Below are 17,905 nucleotides of genomic sequence, written 5' to 3'. Positions count from 1 at the left end.
AATATTATTTTAATATAAAATAATATTATTTTTCCCATTTGTTCCGATTTTTCTGAAAAAAAAGGATATGAATCCCTATTCATATAATTAATATTTAAATCATATTTAAATATTATAATTAACTCTATTTGTCCGTTTAATTCGTAATTAACGTCGATATATCGTATATATCTGATTTTCATTCCTTAAGCCAAGATTTGAACGGTTCAAACTCATTCACCACACTATCTAAGATTTTAGTCCATTTATGAGCTAGTAGAGGGACCTAATGGACCTACAGATCATGAACTCCAACGATTTGAGATTAACCGACCAAACTCTTTAACCTAGTTAACTAACATTCGTTAACTAACGGAATACTCCACTAAAACCCGTAGCTGCATTCTCCTCACTGTAGATATATTTGTGTCCATTTGATATAACCGTCATCGATAAGTCAATCATTCACAGGTCGTTCATAACTTCAGCTAGGTCAATTACCGATTTACCTCTGAGTTACATCTTTTCTTCTTAAGTATCACTGTCCCTCTAATGAACAATTGATTTAGGATCTAATCACTAAATCCATTCCTTCTCGGGCCAGTGAGAGGATGGAGCCTCTTGTTCAAGACTCGGGAACAACACTTAAGAGAACAACCTTTCTACTATCCCTAAGTTGGGTAGGAGTGAATTCCGTCTTGCAAATTCTATGTCCCCAGCTATCTACCCGGTCTTATCCTTGAAATGGGAGGAATATTAAGTAGCGCTATTGAGCTTACTCTCACCTATGTAGATCAATGGATAATTCTGAATAAACAGGAGTTCATAGATAGCTCAAGATTCAGATCAAGTTATCTAGGTCATCATTAAGTGAAATTAATCAATGTTAATCATAAATGGTGTTAATACGTAACAGTGATTATTTCAGGGTCAGTCTTACACAATCTTATTATGTAGAATACCCCCGCTCACATGTCTTTACATGAACAAATCAGGATCACTTCATTTATGACACTTTACAACATTTGTAATAATCATGAAGCGGGTTGTATTCAATAGTGTCTCCAGGAAGAGGTACCCAACCTGATCCATGTACTATAGACTATTTAGGCTACTTACTCGAACTTGATCCTGTTTATGTCTCCACATAAAGTCCAAGTACTCATAATAATAGCCAAGGGTTCGTAGTTTAATTGGATTTAGAGTTAATAAACAATTAATTCACTTGAATAACTTCATATGTACTAAAATTCACTTATTTACAAAATTTAACCTATGATGTTTAAGTGATTGAAATCATTTTAAGTCACCTTACACCGCTCTCGCATGCTCATAAAATCGGGTTAACTCAACTCAGACGCCAACTCTATCCCAGGTAGGAGGTGTTCCATAAACTGTCAACTTAAATACCTCCAGCCTTAGACAGGGTTTTGTTGGGTGAGTTTTGTAAACATAATTTTACAAGATATCGACCTAATTTTAACTATTAAAAGAGGTTGATTTGAGTTGCACCGGTTTTACCCTAGGTGAGCATGCAATTATCTTTGTTATAGATTTTAAAATTCTAATTTATTTTATAACAATTATAAAATAAACAATTCAAAAAACCATAACATATATATACATTTCATCAATTAATATAACTAATTATATTAACACTCATGAAATTAAAATAATCATGAATAAAATACATTATAACATTTATAACATACATAAAATGCATGAAACATGTTTATCCTATGGTGGGGATTTAAGTCTATATGGCATACTATATGCACAAATAAATGTAAATTACTTAAACATACATTCATGCATAAATAAATTTAAAACACACTAAATTGGACCAATTTTGGCATTTTTAGCAAGTAAAAACCTAAATTATTACAATAATAATTAAAAAAACTGCTAGAACAAGTCCCGAACACTTCGAACCAGCTTGAATCGGCTTGAAACACCTCGAAAACGGGTTGAACCGGCTGAAATAGGGTTGAACCGGTCCAAAAAAGGTTGAACCGGTCAACTTCATCTTCTTCTTCTTCCCGTGAGTTCAACCAAAAGAAAAAAAAATTCTGCTATGTTTCCCTTCTTCATGAGCACTTCTCGGTACTCTTCGAAATTTGGCCAAATTACAACTCGATAAATCTCGGAAAAATTACAGACTCTTTAGTGGGAGATTAATAATGTATACGATACATTATCATTAGCTCTCACGTCCCTAAGAGTTCACAACGTGAGATCCCATGCTCGGCTTCGAGTTTCTATTTGGGCAACCTCCCTTCAGAAAGTGTTTTCATGGGTCAATAACAAGGTGAATAAGGGAAGTAGTTCATAGTAAGTGTGTGAAGGGTGTGTGTCAACACATCCTACAGTCTCTTCTATTAGGTCACACTATGAGATTCCTATGTTGCACCTGCTTGCCGTTTATAGGCGCCTATCCCTTCGGAGGGTTTGTAACATAGGATTCAGAACTCCGTGAACTCCAGAAATGGATAGAATTACTTAGGTCCGTTTTCATGCAATTGTTTCTCCTTCGAGGGCTTGTTTTGATTCTAATCTTTGTGATTCGAAAATGGAGGGTATACACTTACAAGACTTACTAAGTATTAGTAAAGTTCTTGACCAAAGAAACGATAACTAAATACTATAAGAATAAGAGTTATTTTGGTATTAGTATTTAGTCAAGAGTATCTTGATTCAGTGAATGAGTGGTCGACTGCCCTTCGGTAGGGGTCATTCTGACTCACTGAAGTATCATTGCAAAATAGATAATGAAATATGGGTACATTATTACTTGCTAAATCAATTGGATTAAAATTTAGAGTAAATTCACTAATTAAACTTGTTCATTTCTTTCATCAATGAGTACATCTATAGTTCAACTATTAGCTTCCAAGAAACTTAACGGCAATAACTATGGAACTTGGAAATCTAATTTAAACACTATACTAGTTATCGATGATCTGAGGTTTGTTTTAACGGAGGAATGTCCTCCAGTTTCTGCTCAGAACGCGAACCGAACTGTTCGGGATGCTCATGACAGATGGACTAAGGCTAATGAAAAAGCCAAAGTCTATATTTTGGCAAGTATATTAGATATACTATCCAAAAAGCATGAAAAAATTATCACCGCTAAGGAGATCATGGACTCACTGCAAGGCCTATTTGGACAACCATCCTCCTCGGCTATGCATGATGATATCAAATATGTTTACAATTGCCGGATGAAAGAAGGAACGAATGTTAGGGAACATGTTCTGGACATGATGGTCCACTTCAACATCGCGGAAGTAAACGGGGCTGTCATGAACGAGAAGAGCCAAGTACGGTTCATCATGGAGTCTTTTTCGAAGAGCTTTTTCCAGTTCAGAACTAACGCCATGATGAACAAAATAGATTATAATCTTACCACTCTTCTCAATGAGTTACAGATTTACCTGTCCTTATTGAAAAATAAGGGTTCTGAGGCAGAGGTAAATGTTGCTACTACCTCAAAAAAGAGATTCCAAAAGGGATCTACCTCTGGAAATAAATCTGTCCCAAAGAATAAAGGTATTCAGAAGAAGAAAGGAAAAGGGAAAGGGAAAACACCTCCTACTATAATTGCAAAAGGCAAAAAGCCCGTTGCAGAGAAAGGAAAATGTTTCTACTACAACGGTGATGGGCACTGGAAAAGGAAATACCCAAAGTACCTTGTCGATAAGAAGGCTGGAAAAGAGAATCAAGGTAAATACGAATTACTGGTTCTAGAAACATGCATAGTAGAGAATAACGATTCTACTTAAATATGGATTCAGGAATCACTAATCATATTTGTTCTTCTTTTCAGGAAACTAGCTCCTGGAAACAACTAGGAGATGGTGAGATAACTCTTCGGGTTGGATCAGGGGAGCTCATCTCAGCTTTGACAGTGGGAGATGTAAAGTTATTTTTTGGAAATAGATATATATACTTAGAAAATGTTTTGTATGTACCCTCTTGTAAGAGGAATTTAATATCTATTTCTTGTTTGATTGAACATATGTGCAAAGTTTCTTTTGAAATTAATGAAGCGTTCATTACTAAAAGAGGTGTACAAATTTGTTCTGAAAACTTAAATAATAACTTATATAAGTTAAAACCAACCAGAGTTAAGGCTATTTATAATACTGAAATATTTAAAACAGCCGAAACTCAAACAAAACGGCGACGCATTTCTCAAAATACTTATCTTTGGCACTTAAGACTTGGTCACATTAATCTTAATAGGATTGAGAGATTGGTCAAGATGGACTTCTAAACAAGTTAGAAGATAACTCTCTACCACCATGTGAGTTTTGTCTCGAGGGAAAATGACAAAGAGATCTTTTTCTGGAAAAGGTCTTCGAGCCAAAGAACCCATAGAACTCGTGCATTCAGATCTTTGTGGACCAATGAATGTAAAGGCTCGATGAGGGTATGAATATTTCATCAGCTTTATTGATGATTATTCAAGGTACGGTTATATTTACCTAATGAATCATAAATCTGAAACCCTTGAAAAGTTCAAGGAATTTAAGATCGAGGTTGAGAACCAATTAGGTAAAACTATTAAAACACTTCGATCTGATCGATGTGGAGAGTATATGGACTTAAAATTCCAGGACTATATGATAGAACATGAAATTAAGTCTCAACTCTCTGTACCTAGTACGCCATAGCAGAACGGTGTATCTGAAAGAAGAAACAGAACCTTGTTAGACATGGTTCGTTCGATGATGAGTTACGTATCATTGCCTAACTCGTTTTGGGGATTCGTAGTAGAGACCGCGGTTTATATTTTGAATAATGTTTCCTCTAAGAGTGTTTCAGAAACGCCTTATAAGTTATGGATAGGGCATAAAGCTAGTTTACGTCACTTCCGGATATGAGGTTGCCCAACATATGTGTTGGTGCAAAATCTTAAAAAATTGGAACGTCGTTCAAAATTATGCCTATTTATAGGATACCCTAAAGAAATGAGAGGTGGGCTATTTTATGATCCTCAAGATGAAAAGGTAATTGTATCAACAAATGCCACATTCCTAAAGGAAGACCACATACGTTATCATAAGCCGTAGTAAACTAGTATTATAAGAGATTTCAAAAAATGCTACAGATAGATCAACAAAAGTTGTTGATCAAATTGACCAATCAACAAGAGTTGCTGATAGACCAAGCACATCTAGTCTATCACGTTCATCTCAAGAGTTGAGAGAGCCTCGACATAGTGGGAGGGTTGTTAGAAAGTCTGACCGCTATATAGGTTGAGCTGAAACCGAAGTCACCATACCTGATGATGGCTTAGAAGATCCTTTGATCTATAAACAGGCAATGAATGATGTTGATCGAGATCAGTGGGTTAAAGCCATGGACCTCGAAATGGAGTCTATATACTTCAATTCAGTCTGGGAACTTGTAGATCAACCTGATGAGGTAAGACCTATCAATTGTAAATGGATTTACAAATGTAAACGAGACTATATGGGGAAGTTACAGACCTATAAAGCCCAATTAGTAGCAGAGGGTTATACCCAGGTAGATGGGGTAGACTATGAAGAAACTTTCTCACCTGTTGCTATGATAAAATCAATAAGGATACTCTTATCCATTGCCACTTTTTATAATTATGAAATTTGGCAAATGGATGTCAAGACTACCTTCCTAAATGACAATCTTGAAGAGAATATCTACATGGTCCAACCAGAAGGGTTCATAAAACAGGGTCAGGAGCAAAAAGTTTGCAGGCTGAATAGATCCATTATGGATTAAAATAGGCATCTAGATCCTGGAATATGAGATTTGATGCTGCAGTCAAATCTTATGGCTTTGAACAAAATGTTGATGAACCTTATGTATACAAAAGGATCATCAACTCCACTGTAGCATTTCTTGTCTATATGTAGATGATATCTTACTTATTGGAAATAATGTAGGATACCTTACTGACATTAAGAATTGGCTAGTAACTCAATTTCAAATGAAAGATATGGGAGAAGCTCAGTATGTTCTCGGGATCCAAATAGTTCGGAACCGCAAGAACAAAACGCTAACTATGTCTTAAGTGTCTTATATAGACAAAGTGTTGTCTAGGTTTAAGATGCAGGATTCCAAAAGAGGTATTCTACCTTTCAGGTATGGAATACATTTGTCAAAGGAACAATATCCTAAGACACCTCAAGAGGTTGAGGATATGAGACGAGTTCCCTACGCATCAGCTGTCAGGAGTCTGATATATGCAATGCTATGTACCCGACCATACATATATTTTGCAGTAGGAATTGTCAGTAGGTATCAGTCCAATCCCGGGTTTGTACATTGGACTGCCGTTAAGAATATCCTCAAGTATCTAAGGAGAACGAGGAACTACGTGCTTGTGTATGGAAATAAGGATCTGATCCTTGTCGGATACATTGATTCCAATTTTCAAACCGATATAGACTCAAGGAGATCTACTTTGGGATCGATATTCACTCTTAACGGAGGAGCAGTAGTATGGAGAAGTATTAAGCAGAGCTGCATTGCCGACTCCACAATGGAAGCAGAATATGTTGCTGCATGCGAGGCAACCAAAGAAGCAGTATGGCTTAGGAAGTTCCTAAATGATCTAGAAGTTGTTCCAGACATGCATCTGCCAATCACTTTACATTGTGATAATAGTGGGGTAGTAGCGAACTCCAAAGAACCAATAAGCCATAAACGCGGAAAGAATATTGAGCGCAACTACCATCTCATCAAAGAAATTGTGCAAAGAGGAGACGTTATTGTGAGACAAATAGCATCTGAGCACAACATTGCTGATCCATTTACAAAGGCCCTCCCAGCTACTGTTTTTTAGGGCCACCTGAAGAGTTTGGGACTATGAGTAGAATAAATAGGGCAAGTGGGAGAAATTAAAGTTGTAGATATGGGATGCCCTAGTTTATTATATTTAGATTTCTCTTACTGTACTCAACTTTGTTGTAACCCACTAGGAGTTTTAGTCCAAGTGGGAGTTTGTTGGTTGTATGTCCTAAAACTCGTAGTGTTTATAAATAAGTGAATTTTAGTATATATGAAGTTATTCAAGTGAATTAATTGTTTATTAACTCTAAATCCAATTAACTACGAACCCTTGGCTATTATTATGAGTACTTGGACTTTATGTGGAGACATAAACACTGATTAATTTCACTTAATGATGACCTAGATAACTTGATTTGAATCTTGAGCTATCTATGAACTCCTGTTTATTCAGAATTATCCATTGATCTACATAGGTGAGAGTAAGCTCAATAACGTTGCTCAATATTCCTCCTATTTTAGGGATAAGACTGGGTAGATAGCTGGGGACATAGAATTTGCAAGACGGAATTCACTCCTACCCAACTTAGGGATAGTAGAAAGGTTGTTCTCTTAAGTGTTGTTCCCGGGTCTTGAACAAGAGGCCCCATCCTCTCACTGGCCCGAGAAGGAATGGATTTAGTGATTAGATCCTAAATCAATTGTTCATTAGAGGGACAATGGTACTTAAGGAGAAAAGATGTAACTCAGAGGTAAATGATAATTGACCCAACTGAAGTTATGAACGACCTGTAAAGGATTGACTTATCGTTGACGGTTATATCAAATGGACACAAATATATCTACAATGAGAAGAATGCAGCTACGCGCTTTAGTGGAGTGTCCCGTTAGTTAACGAATGTTGGTTAACTAGGTTAAAGAGTTTGGCCGGTTAATTTTGGATCGTTGGATCTCATGATCTGTAGGTCCATTAAGTCCCTCTAATAGCTCATAAATGGACTAAAATATTATATAATGTGGTGAATGAGTTTGAACCGTTCAAATCTTGGCTTAAGGAATGAAAATCAGATATATACGATATATCGACGTTTAATTACGAATTAAACGGACAAATAGAGTTAATTATAATATTTAAATATGATTTAAATATTAATTATATGAATAGGGATTCATATCGTTTTTTTTAGAAAAATTGGGACAAGTGGGAAAAATAATATTATTTTATATTAAAATAATATTATAATTAATTAATTAATTAAATGTTAAATTATTTATATTTATTTAATTATTTAGTTATTTGTAGCGCGTCAAGGTTGCTGATGGTGCCATGGATGAATGATGGAGAAGTCTCTCTCGTGCTCTATCTCCAGCGAAAGCTCCAGTTGTCAATCGGAATGGATTATGGAGGTGAAGAATCCTCACTAGAAATCTCGCTCATGCTCTCATCTGTGATCACAAGCAACTTCCATAAGGCAAGAACTCGGATGTCTCAAAATGAATGTCTCGCCGACAGCTGTAATGATGAAGGTATGGCTCACTGCTACTTTTGTCACGGTATGGGTATTGTCACATCGCCTTATCTTATCGACACTCCCAAGGTATGCATCCGAGCTTAGTTTAGCCAAAGTATCAATGCGTCCTACCCATCTTGCGATCCTCCTTCTATTATGGCTATCATTCTGTGGCCGCAATCTCTAAGTGACCATCGCAATTGCTTGATCACCGCAACTTTGATGCGTCGAACGCAACTTCCATGCGTTGGACGCATGTGATCGATGCAGGTGTTCATCTTTGCGGTAACTTGATTTCAGCGCATGTGTTTGCCTGCACGTGCTCATTTCCAATGCATGCATTTTGATTCCTGCGATAGCTAAAAAAATAGGCACTTTGGCACGGAATAACGCATAGTAGCGGGGTTAGTGAGGATTTAGGTGCTGATCGACGCAAAACTCAATTTTACATGAATTCTAAGTATTATCACCGTATTTTCTACTTATCAGCCCCCATAATTCTAAAAAAAAGACTACAATAACTCGTATTTTTACGAGTTATCATTTATCATGTGATATTTTGCTATCAATTGTAAATATTTGTAGCAGTTTTGTTATTTAAAATAAATTTTATTTCTAAATAGTTAAATAGTTGTTTGTTCATATAAATGGCCAATTACAAAATTCACATTTGTGTAAAATAGTCAACTCACTAAAATACCCACGTGTAATAAAATTGAAAAAATAAGATGTAGTTTCCATAATAATTAAAGATATAACCAAATGACAATCAACCAAAATCTAAAATGTAGGTGAATAAAATATGTTAATCTAATTTTTTTTTTTCAAAACGCTATTTGAATTTTAAAATATTAATTTAAATTAATAAACAAATAAATTTGAGATCTGGGGGAAAAAAATACACTTTATTATTATTTTTTTAATTAATTAGAGTTAACACACAAATACTTGAGATTCAAGATGTTCAAAAATTTTATGGGCAAATTGGCCATCGATATATTTTTATTAGTTTTCTTTCTTCTACAACTTGTTGGTTAATGTTATTAACATGTATTTGAATTATTTGCACAATTTTTGTTGTTTGAGTACAATACAATTTAATACTTTTTTTTTTTTTTAAAAAAATTTTTTTAGAATACGATGATAGCAAGCGTAGAAATGGATAGTCAATGGGTGTATTTGTGTATGAAATTTGCGTAGTTGCAAGATTGTTAAAAAATAATAGTGAAATTAGGTCCGTAGTTTGCATATATAGATTTTGCACTAAATGGCAAAATAACAAGTCCATCCTAATTGAAATAGCCGAATGACCAAAATGCTTTCATAGTCAAACCTGATGATTGCATCTTATTGTCGATTTGATCGTTAATGCTATTAATTACTATCTAATTGTTGTCGAATTGTTATTTTATATTGATTGTTATCTTATATTATTTGTTAATGATATTGTTTACTATTTGGTTGATGTTAAATTAGTATTTGATACTTATTGTTATCCAATTACTAATGATACTGATTACTATCTAATTCTTGTCTTACTACAGTATGATACTAATTGTCAAAGATGTCAGTGGTTATTTGATTGTTGATTAATTACTATTTGATACCGATTTCTATTTTATTGTTGCCTGATTACTATTTGACGATGTTATTAATGATGTTGATTGCTGTCTGATTACTCTTTGATATTGATTATTATTTTATACTTACTAGGAATATTATCAACAATTCTTTTTAATCGTGCGTTTCAAGCATTTTCCACAATTAAAATTTGAAAAATCCCCACTACATTGTTTTGACGTATAAATCACTTCGTCTCTGATTGCCAATGATATCAATTGCTATGTGACTACTATCTAATTACTATATGTTACTGATTATTATTTTATTAATATCTAATTGTTATTTGATACTAAGCATTGCTATTTAATTAATATTCCATTGTTATTTGATACTAAGTACTTTGATTGCTATCTGATTATCATGCAATTGCTATTTGGTATTAAGTAATTTGAGATTGTCATTTGATTACTATTCGACACTAAGTAATTTGTAATTTTATATGGTTGCTATTTGTTTTTTATTTGATACTAAGTGGTTTGTGATTTCTTTCCGATTAATAACAATATTCAAATATCGAGTTAGAAAACAAAAACAACAAAAGTTTAAACCAACGCCAACACAATTACAATGCCATTGTCATCAAATTTCTCAATCTCATACCTACTGTCGTCATCAACTAGTTCTTGATTCTTTGAAGCATCAAGATTTGCTTCTTGGATCATATCTTCATATGATACCACTTTATGTAATATGGTATTGATATAATTGCTTTTTGATTCTTTTCTAATTTCTTTATTTGATGTTCGTAACTTAAACGATATATTTGGGTAAATCAATTGTACGACTTATACAATATTATAATTTGATATTAAATATGCAAGCTTATTTGATCCACTTTGATATTGTATATATCAACTTATTGATATTTGTTTTTTCAAAATTGAGCTTATAAACACATTTCTCTATACGTAGAATTTTCTCCCATTTTATAAAACTATATACATCAAAACATTTAAGAAATTCAATCAGATCCATCTGCAATTTTTCTATAACAATCCATTACTTCCAATTGAAATCTACCGTCTACACAATAAACTCCATATAAAAGGGGATTCAAAATCATCAACTGCAACAACCACATACAAGAGAAACTACAGTATTCAAAGTAACAAAAATAACAGAGACATCCAGATGAACAATAACCACAATTTGAAATCAGATGAACCAAAAGAAACCTAAATCAAACTACAAACAGAGAAGGCAATTTTGAAACAAAAAGAAAAATGAAATCGAAACCAGTAGACAAAATCACAATCGAAACCACAAATTCGCATAAGAAATCTCCTAAATCTCTTTAAAATTGAAACCAGTAGATTTTGAAAACAAACCTATTAGAATGAGAGAAGGTGAGCAAACCAACAGACGAATTTCAACAAACAATAAAATGGAACAAAAGCCCTCCACAAATCGACTTAAAAAAACTCCCGTCGAGCAAGTCGAAATCGAAATCTGCAGTTGAGAAATTCCAAATCGAAACCAATTGTAAACGAGCAAAATCGAGAATCAATCAACTATAGGAGAGAAAGAATTATATGCTGAAGATTGGGGATATTTATGAGGGTAGTTTTAGAATAAAGAAAAATAAAATCTCTACATCTTGCAGGAGCGTAATCGGCGCCTGCATGGAAGTCGACCGAGGTCGGTGTCTGCTCTGGTTCACCTTATGGTCTCTACAGTTCGTCCTCATGCTACTTCCTGGCGGGTTGACCTTCTTGGTCTTATCTAGTGTGTACGGATGTTTTTTCCTTTTGTTGTTCTATGTTTTGCCCCTTGTTTGTGGGGTTTTGGGTTCTTTTCTCTGCCTTTCTTCTTGGTGGTTTACATGTTTGCGTTTTTCGTGTTGGTTTTATTTTGGTCTTATCCTGTTTGGCTTTGTTTTGGTTTTCTTGTCCTGTTTTTGTTTGTGCTTTGTTGCTTTGATGTCTTGATCGGACTGTGGGATTCCCCTTGTTGTTGTATAATAATATCACACATTCTAAAAAAAAAAAAAAAAATCTCTAGAAAACACGTGATTTTAGCAATCTGAATATTTATTTATTTATTTTTCCATATTTGCTATATTTAAAAGAGTGATGACATAGATACTAAAGTCTAACTTAAATTAGCTACACGATGCAATTCTCCACAAAACTTTGTAGCTTTGGGCTTCAATTTTTTAATAGAAAAAGTCATTTAAGATCATCTGAAAATGAATGGTCATACAAAGGAGTTACATATGCATCTTACGTACCAAATTACAGAAGAAATGAAGCAAAGAGAACCGTCAAAGATGACGATTAAGTGTATGTTTGAGAATGATTCTAAAGTCGTCAAAATCACTCTTTTGTTGTTTTCAAAATCATTTTAAAATATACTTTGGGACATTTTTTTAGAGGGATTTTGAAATGGTTAAAACTACTTTTGTCATTTTTAAAACTACACTAAAACATGTATTTAATTATTCAAAATCAATTTTGATGATATGAGCCAAAGTAAGTGTAGCTTAATTGGTATCCGAGTCCAAGTGCGTTAGTAATCACGAAGTTTGTGGTTTGAATCCTCCAACCACAGTTGTTGTACTCGTTTTTTGTTTATGATACGAAAATTGCAATTAAAAATGTTAAATATTAAATTAATTTTTAGTGACTAAAGACGTGTTTTGGAGTGATTTTGAGCATAACATAAATGATTTTAACGATCTCAAAATAACTATCGAACATACACTTAAATCAATTTTGATGATATGAAAATTGTATTTAAAGTACAAAATTAAATATTAAATTTATTTTGTGTAATTAAAGACATGTTCATAGTGATTTTTAAAGTGATAAAAATGATTTCAACAATTTGAAAAGGTTTAAATACTATTTTGGTCATTGTACCTTTGGTTTTTGTTCATTTTGGTCCCTATATTTTCAATATGTTCATTTTAGCGTAATTTTAGTTCATTTTGATCAATGTACTTTAAGATTCTTTCATTTTTTTTTAAAAGTGATCATTTTGGTCATTTCATTTTCATTTATATTTCGTTTTAAGGGAATAAGATAATAATTTTTTTAAAGTTCAAGGACCAAAATGAATTAAAGGTGAAAGAATAAAAACTAAAACGAACATTTTAAAAGTATACAAATCAAAATGAACCAAAATTTAAAATATAAAGATCAAAATGAATATTTTAAAAATACAAAGACGAAAATGAACCAAATTAAAAAATAGAAATATAAAGTAAAATCAGTTTCCACTAAGAGAAGACCAAAACAAACGCCATCTCTAAGCTGAAACACTCTAATCCATATTTTCATAGTTATGGGCCTATTATTTGGGCTAACTCAACCATCTTTTTCATGGACTGGACCGGTTCGGATTCTTAAGATGGGCCTGAACCAGATTTGGGCCGAAAGCGGTTCATTTCAAACCTGTATCCAAACACCCCGAAAAGCGAACCACATCAAACCCTAACTCGCAATAACGCCATTTATAAATTCCTTCTTTAGGGTTTCTTCCTCCTCTTACGCTATCCAACTTCCAATCTCTCTCATTTTCCCCTGCCGTTTCTTCCCTAACCCTAATCATGGCTGAAAGAGGAGGAGACCGCGGCGGCTTCGGCAGAGGCTTCGGTGGTAGAGGCCGTGGTGGCGACCGTGGCCGTGGACGCCGTCGTGCTGGCCGCCGTGACGAAGAGGAGAAGTGGGTTCCAGTCACCAAGCTTGGCCGTCTCGTCAAGGAAGGTAAGATTCAATCACTTGAACAGATTTACCTCCACTCTCTTCCAATCAAGGAGCATCAGATCGTTGATACTCTCGTCGGCCCCAGCCTCAAGGATGAGGTCATGAAGATCATGCCTGTGCAGAAACAGACTCGGGCCGGGCAGAGGACTAGGTTTAAGGCCTTCGTTGTTGTTGGTGACGGCAATGGCCATGTCGGATTGGGAGTTAAGTGCAGCAAAGAGGTGGCTACGGCAATACGTGGTTCGATTATATTGGCTAAGTTGTCGGTGATCCCTGTTAGGAGGGGTTATTGGGGTAACAAGATCGGAAAGCCTCATACTGTTCCTTGCAAGGTCACCGGAAAGTGTGGTTCTGTCACCGTCCGTATGGTCCCTGCTCCTCGTGGTGCTGGTATTGTTGCTGCTAGGGTTCCCAAGAAGGTGCTTCAATTCGCTGGTATTGAGGATGTTTTCACTTCCTCCAGGGGATCCACTAAGACGCTTGGAAACTTTGTGAAGGTATATTGTAGTATGATGAAATATCTATATCATCTGTTCTGTTTTATATATCACTGGAATTTTAGGTGTCTATTATCATTATAATATGTTGTGTTTTGTCATTTGGGGACATTCTGAAATTCGGATTTATACTTGGGCGAACCTTGTGAAATCTTGGATGATTATGGATATATGTTACTGATCTGAGTTGTTCGTTTCTTGGATTTCTCTGATTGTGTGTTGTGTTGTGTGTATTCTTTTGTGGAATTCACTTGTGTTTTGTATTTTTAGCTTGCTACATTATTTTTTCTTGTTGAATGTCGTGGATAGTTTAATCTGGAATAATTATGTCTAAATCAGTGTACTGGGTTGGGTTTTGTAAGATATTCGGTTTGAGTGCAATGTTTAAATACAAAACAGTTTTGGAGTAGTTAAGTTATTGTTTGGAGTACATAAATGAGAGAATTTCAAGTATTTCTTATGATTGATCACATGGAATGAATTGCTAGTGAAATTGTATGCAAATAGTTGGTACATGAACAGCTATTGATACAAGGTTTCTTTTCCGGAAATGAAATTTAGTCAGTTGAACAGATGGTTTGTGTGCATTATATTTCTTAATGTTGAACTTGAACTTGAACTGGAGTGCTCAATTTGTGTCTGTATGTAAGTCAGTCAGATATAATTTTGTCCGTCGTTACTAATGTTTTGATTTTTTGCAGGCCACCTTTGATTGTCTATTGAAAACATATGGTTTCCTGACACCCGAGTTCTGGAGGGAGACCCGCTTCACCAAATCTCCATTCCAAGAGCACACCGATCTGTTGGCTAAACCGACCGTAAAAGCATTGTTGTTGGAGGATCCTGAGAGGGTTAATGTTTAAGCCTGCGTATGGTATGTTTTGAATGGAAAAGAGAAGAATGTTTTTGTTAGGACAACTCTATAGTATATGCTTTTAAGTTCAAGGATAGTGTGTTATTTATTTCTTATGGGTACTTGACTCTGTTTTTTGTTTCTGGATTCAATGGCATAAAGCTTGATTTTGAAAGAACTAATTTTTCTTGAGAAGACAAAATTTCCCATCTTAAAGGCTAGATGACTTTTTTAGGAGTGCACAAAACTAAGCTAAGAAAGAATTTATGGTTAATAAGATGGAATAGTTGTAACATCTTATCCATGTGTATTTGGTTTCGACAATTATGTTCTTAAAACATTTGATGTGATGTGGGTTAGATCCTCATTAACAATTGATTCATTTCCTTGGGTTTTCTTTTGTTCATAACGATTATTGATTACATCATTTTGTATTTGTTTCTTTGAAGTTAATTTTCTATTGAAATGCAGTAGTTCCATATGTGTAGCTAAACAAATGGATAATCGTACTAGTTATTTATGTAATTTTGATTTAATGTTAATAGTGGATGTTTTGTCGAATGCAACAGTTTAGAAGGGTCTTTTTAGTCAATACGCATATATTCTACGAGATTAAGATATAATCTCAAAAGTTATTGGTGTTCATCTATTGATTAGGACTATTTTTACTTGATTCTATTAAAAACTGATTGAAAATTCAGTCATTGGACTGTTCAATATGTTAAATGTTTTTTTTAAAATTTTTTTTTGTGGAACTTTTGCTTTAGGCTTAAAATGCACAACTCATCCATTTTACATTTGAACTTGTAATACCAAATCGTGTTTAAGGTTTCACTTCAGCAAAGCATGGTCTAGTATGGTCTAGTAGGTCTACAAGCCATATATGGGTAAAGTTATATACGTACCATAGCGTTCAATTGAATGCATGAGGTCCTACAATGATTTTAATAGTAGCAAAATCTATATATGCAAATTATGGACTTAATTTCACTATTATTTTAATAGTATTAAGTAGTATTGTACTCGAACAACAAAAATTGTGCAAATAATTCAAATACACGTTAATAACATTATCCAACAAGTAGTAGAAGAAAGAAAACTAATAAAAATATATTGATGGACAATTTGTCCATAAAATTTCTAAACACTTTGAATCTCAAGTATTTGTGTGTTTAACTCTAATTAAAAAAATTAATAATAAAGTGTATTTTTTCCCCCAAATCTCAAATTGTTTATTAATTTAAATTAATATGTTTTAAAATTCAAATAGCGTTTTGAAAAAAAAAATTAGATTAACGTATTTTATTCACCTACATTTTAGATTTTGGTTGATTGTCATTTGGTTATATCTTTAATTATTATAGAAACTACATCTTGTTTTTTCAATTTTATTACACGTGGGTATTTTAGTGAGTTAACTATTTTACACAAATGTGAATTTTGTAATTGGCCATTCATATGAACAAACAACTATTTAACTATTTAAAAATAAAATTTATTTTAAATTACAAAACTGCTACAAATATTTAATATCACATGATAGATTATAACTCGTAAAAATACGAGTTATTGTGTAACCTTTTATTTAGAATTATGAGGACTGATAAGTAGAAAATACGGTATTTAGAATTCATGTAAAATTGAGTTTTGCGTCGATTAACACTTAAATCCTCACTAACCCCACTACTATGCGTTATTCCGTGCCAAAGTGCTTATTTTTGTAGCTATGGCAGGAATCAAAACGCATGCATTGGAAATGAGCACACGCAGGCAAACACATGCACCGAAACCAAGTTACCGCAAAGATGAACGCCGTCGATCGCATGCGTCCAACGCATGGAAGTTGCGTTCGACGCATCAGAGTTGCAGTGATCAAGCAATTGCGATGGTCAATTGGAGATTGCGGCCACAGAATGATAGCCATAATAGAAGGATGATCGCAAGATGGGTAGGACGCGTTGATACTTCTGTTAAATTAAGCTCGAGCGCATACCTTGAGAGTGTTAATAAGATAAGGCGATGTGACAATGCCTATACCGCGACAAAAGTAGCAGTGAGCCATACCTTCACCATTACAACTGTCGGCGTCCAGCTCTATAAATAGCTCTTGAGACATTCATTTTGAGACATCCGAGTTTCTGCCTTATGGCAGTTGCTTGTGATCACAGATGAGAGCATGAGCGAGATTTCCAGTGAGGATTCTTCACCTCCATAATCCATTCCGATTGACAACTGGAGATTTCGCCAGAGTTAGAGCGCGAGAGAGACTTCTCCATCATTCATCCATGGCACCACCAGTAACCTTGACGCGCTACAAAGGAAAAGCAAGAGATTGTTTTCGTCTGAACCTTCCATTTTTCTTCCTTACCACAGTATTGTATTGCATTATGATTTAAGACGTTAATTTATCGTATAATCAATGCATATCTTCATTCCTTCATACCATTTTCTTCATCTTCTTTATCTTTATCATCATTCACTTCAATCGTTTGGTTATTAAAGGCAATCGCATACTCAATCGTGTAGCCTAGAGATAGGAAGCATGTAACAACCCATCGAGAGGTGTAAGTTGTGCGAGTATAGTGAGTTAATCTTCTTTGCTTAAATGTGAGGTTGTAGCAACACTTGTTTATAAGCTGTTGCAAGGCTTGCCTATGAGCTACTTAGCCACAATTAGAAGCCTGAAAGGGTGAATAGTGAACGCACTAAAGCAAAGTATGCATTGTTCCTAGAGATAGGCACAAACTCAAGCTCAACGCTCCCATGCATTATAGAGATATAAGCATGCGGCTGAACATCGAGAGGTGCGATGCGTTAGTGTGGAGAGCTGGGATTTCTCGAGCGATTAATATCATGAACATTAGCACGCATTAAAAGCTGTTGCATCTCTACCTATTCTCATTGTATATCTTCCATCGCTCAATCTATTTAGTCAGGAGTAGGAGTGGCATGTAAATC

General features: G+C 34.4%; 2 protein-coding genes across 2 annotated transcripts; both read left to right on the top strand.

The window, feature by feature from the left end:
• The first annotated feature begins 2,837 nt into the window (after positions 1–2,837).
• On the top strand, positions 2,838–3,813 carry LOC150037411 (uncharacterized). The gene is made up of 2 exons (XM_090311992.1): positions 2,838–3,702; positions 3,806–3,813. Exons 1-2 carry the CDS (start codon positions 2,838–2,840, stop codon positions 3,811–3,813), a joined length of 873 nt encoding a protein of 290 aa, XP_090168118.1.
• A 9,443-nt stretch (positions 3,814–13,256) lies between these two features.
• LOC120073898 (uncharacterized) lies at positions 13,257–15,125 on the top strand. Its single transcript, XM_039026808.2, has 2 exons — positions 13,257–14,094; positions 14,796–15,125. The coding sequence occupies exons 1-2, from the start codon at positions 13,441–13,443 to the stop codon at positions 14,955–14,957; spliced, it is 816 nt and encodes a 271-aa protein (XP_038882736.1). The 5' UTR covers positions 13,257–13,440; the 3' UTR covers positions 14,958–15,125.
• Positions 15,126–17,905: the final 2,780 nt, after the last annotated feature.

This window comes from Benincasa hispida, chromosome 3 (assembly GCF_027475165.1).
Source record: "Benincasa hispida cultivar pf3 chromosome 3, pf3_genome.v1.1, whole genome shotgun sequence".
NCBI classification, from domain to species: domain Eukaryota; kingdom Viridiplantae; phylum Streptophyta; class Magnoliopsida; order Cucurbitales; family Cucurbitaceae; genus Benincasa; species Benincasa hispida.
The sequence above is the reverse complement of the archived record's forward strand: the minus strand, read 5'-3'. Positions and strand labels throughout refer to the sequence as shown.

What these genes read in the sequence shown, in the direction of transcription:
- LOC120073898 (XM_039026808.2), top strand. Translation starts at nt 13,441, where the DNA reads ATGGCTGAAAGAGGAGGAGACCGCGGCGGCTTCGGCAGAGGCTTCGGT. An exon ending in CGCTTGGAAACTTTGTGAAG is followed by an intron (nt 14,095 to 14,795) that starts GTATATTGTAGT and finishes GATTTTTTGCAG; the next exon opens with GCCACCTTTGATTGTCTATT.
- LOC150037411 (XM_090311992.1), top strand. Translation starts at nt 2,838, where the DNA reads ATGAGTACATCTATAGTTCAACTATTAGCTTCCAAGAAACTTAACGGC.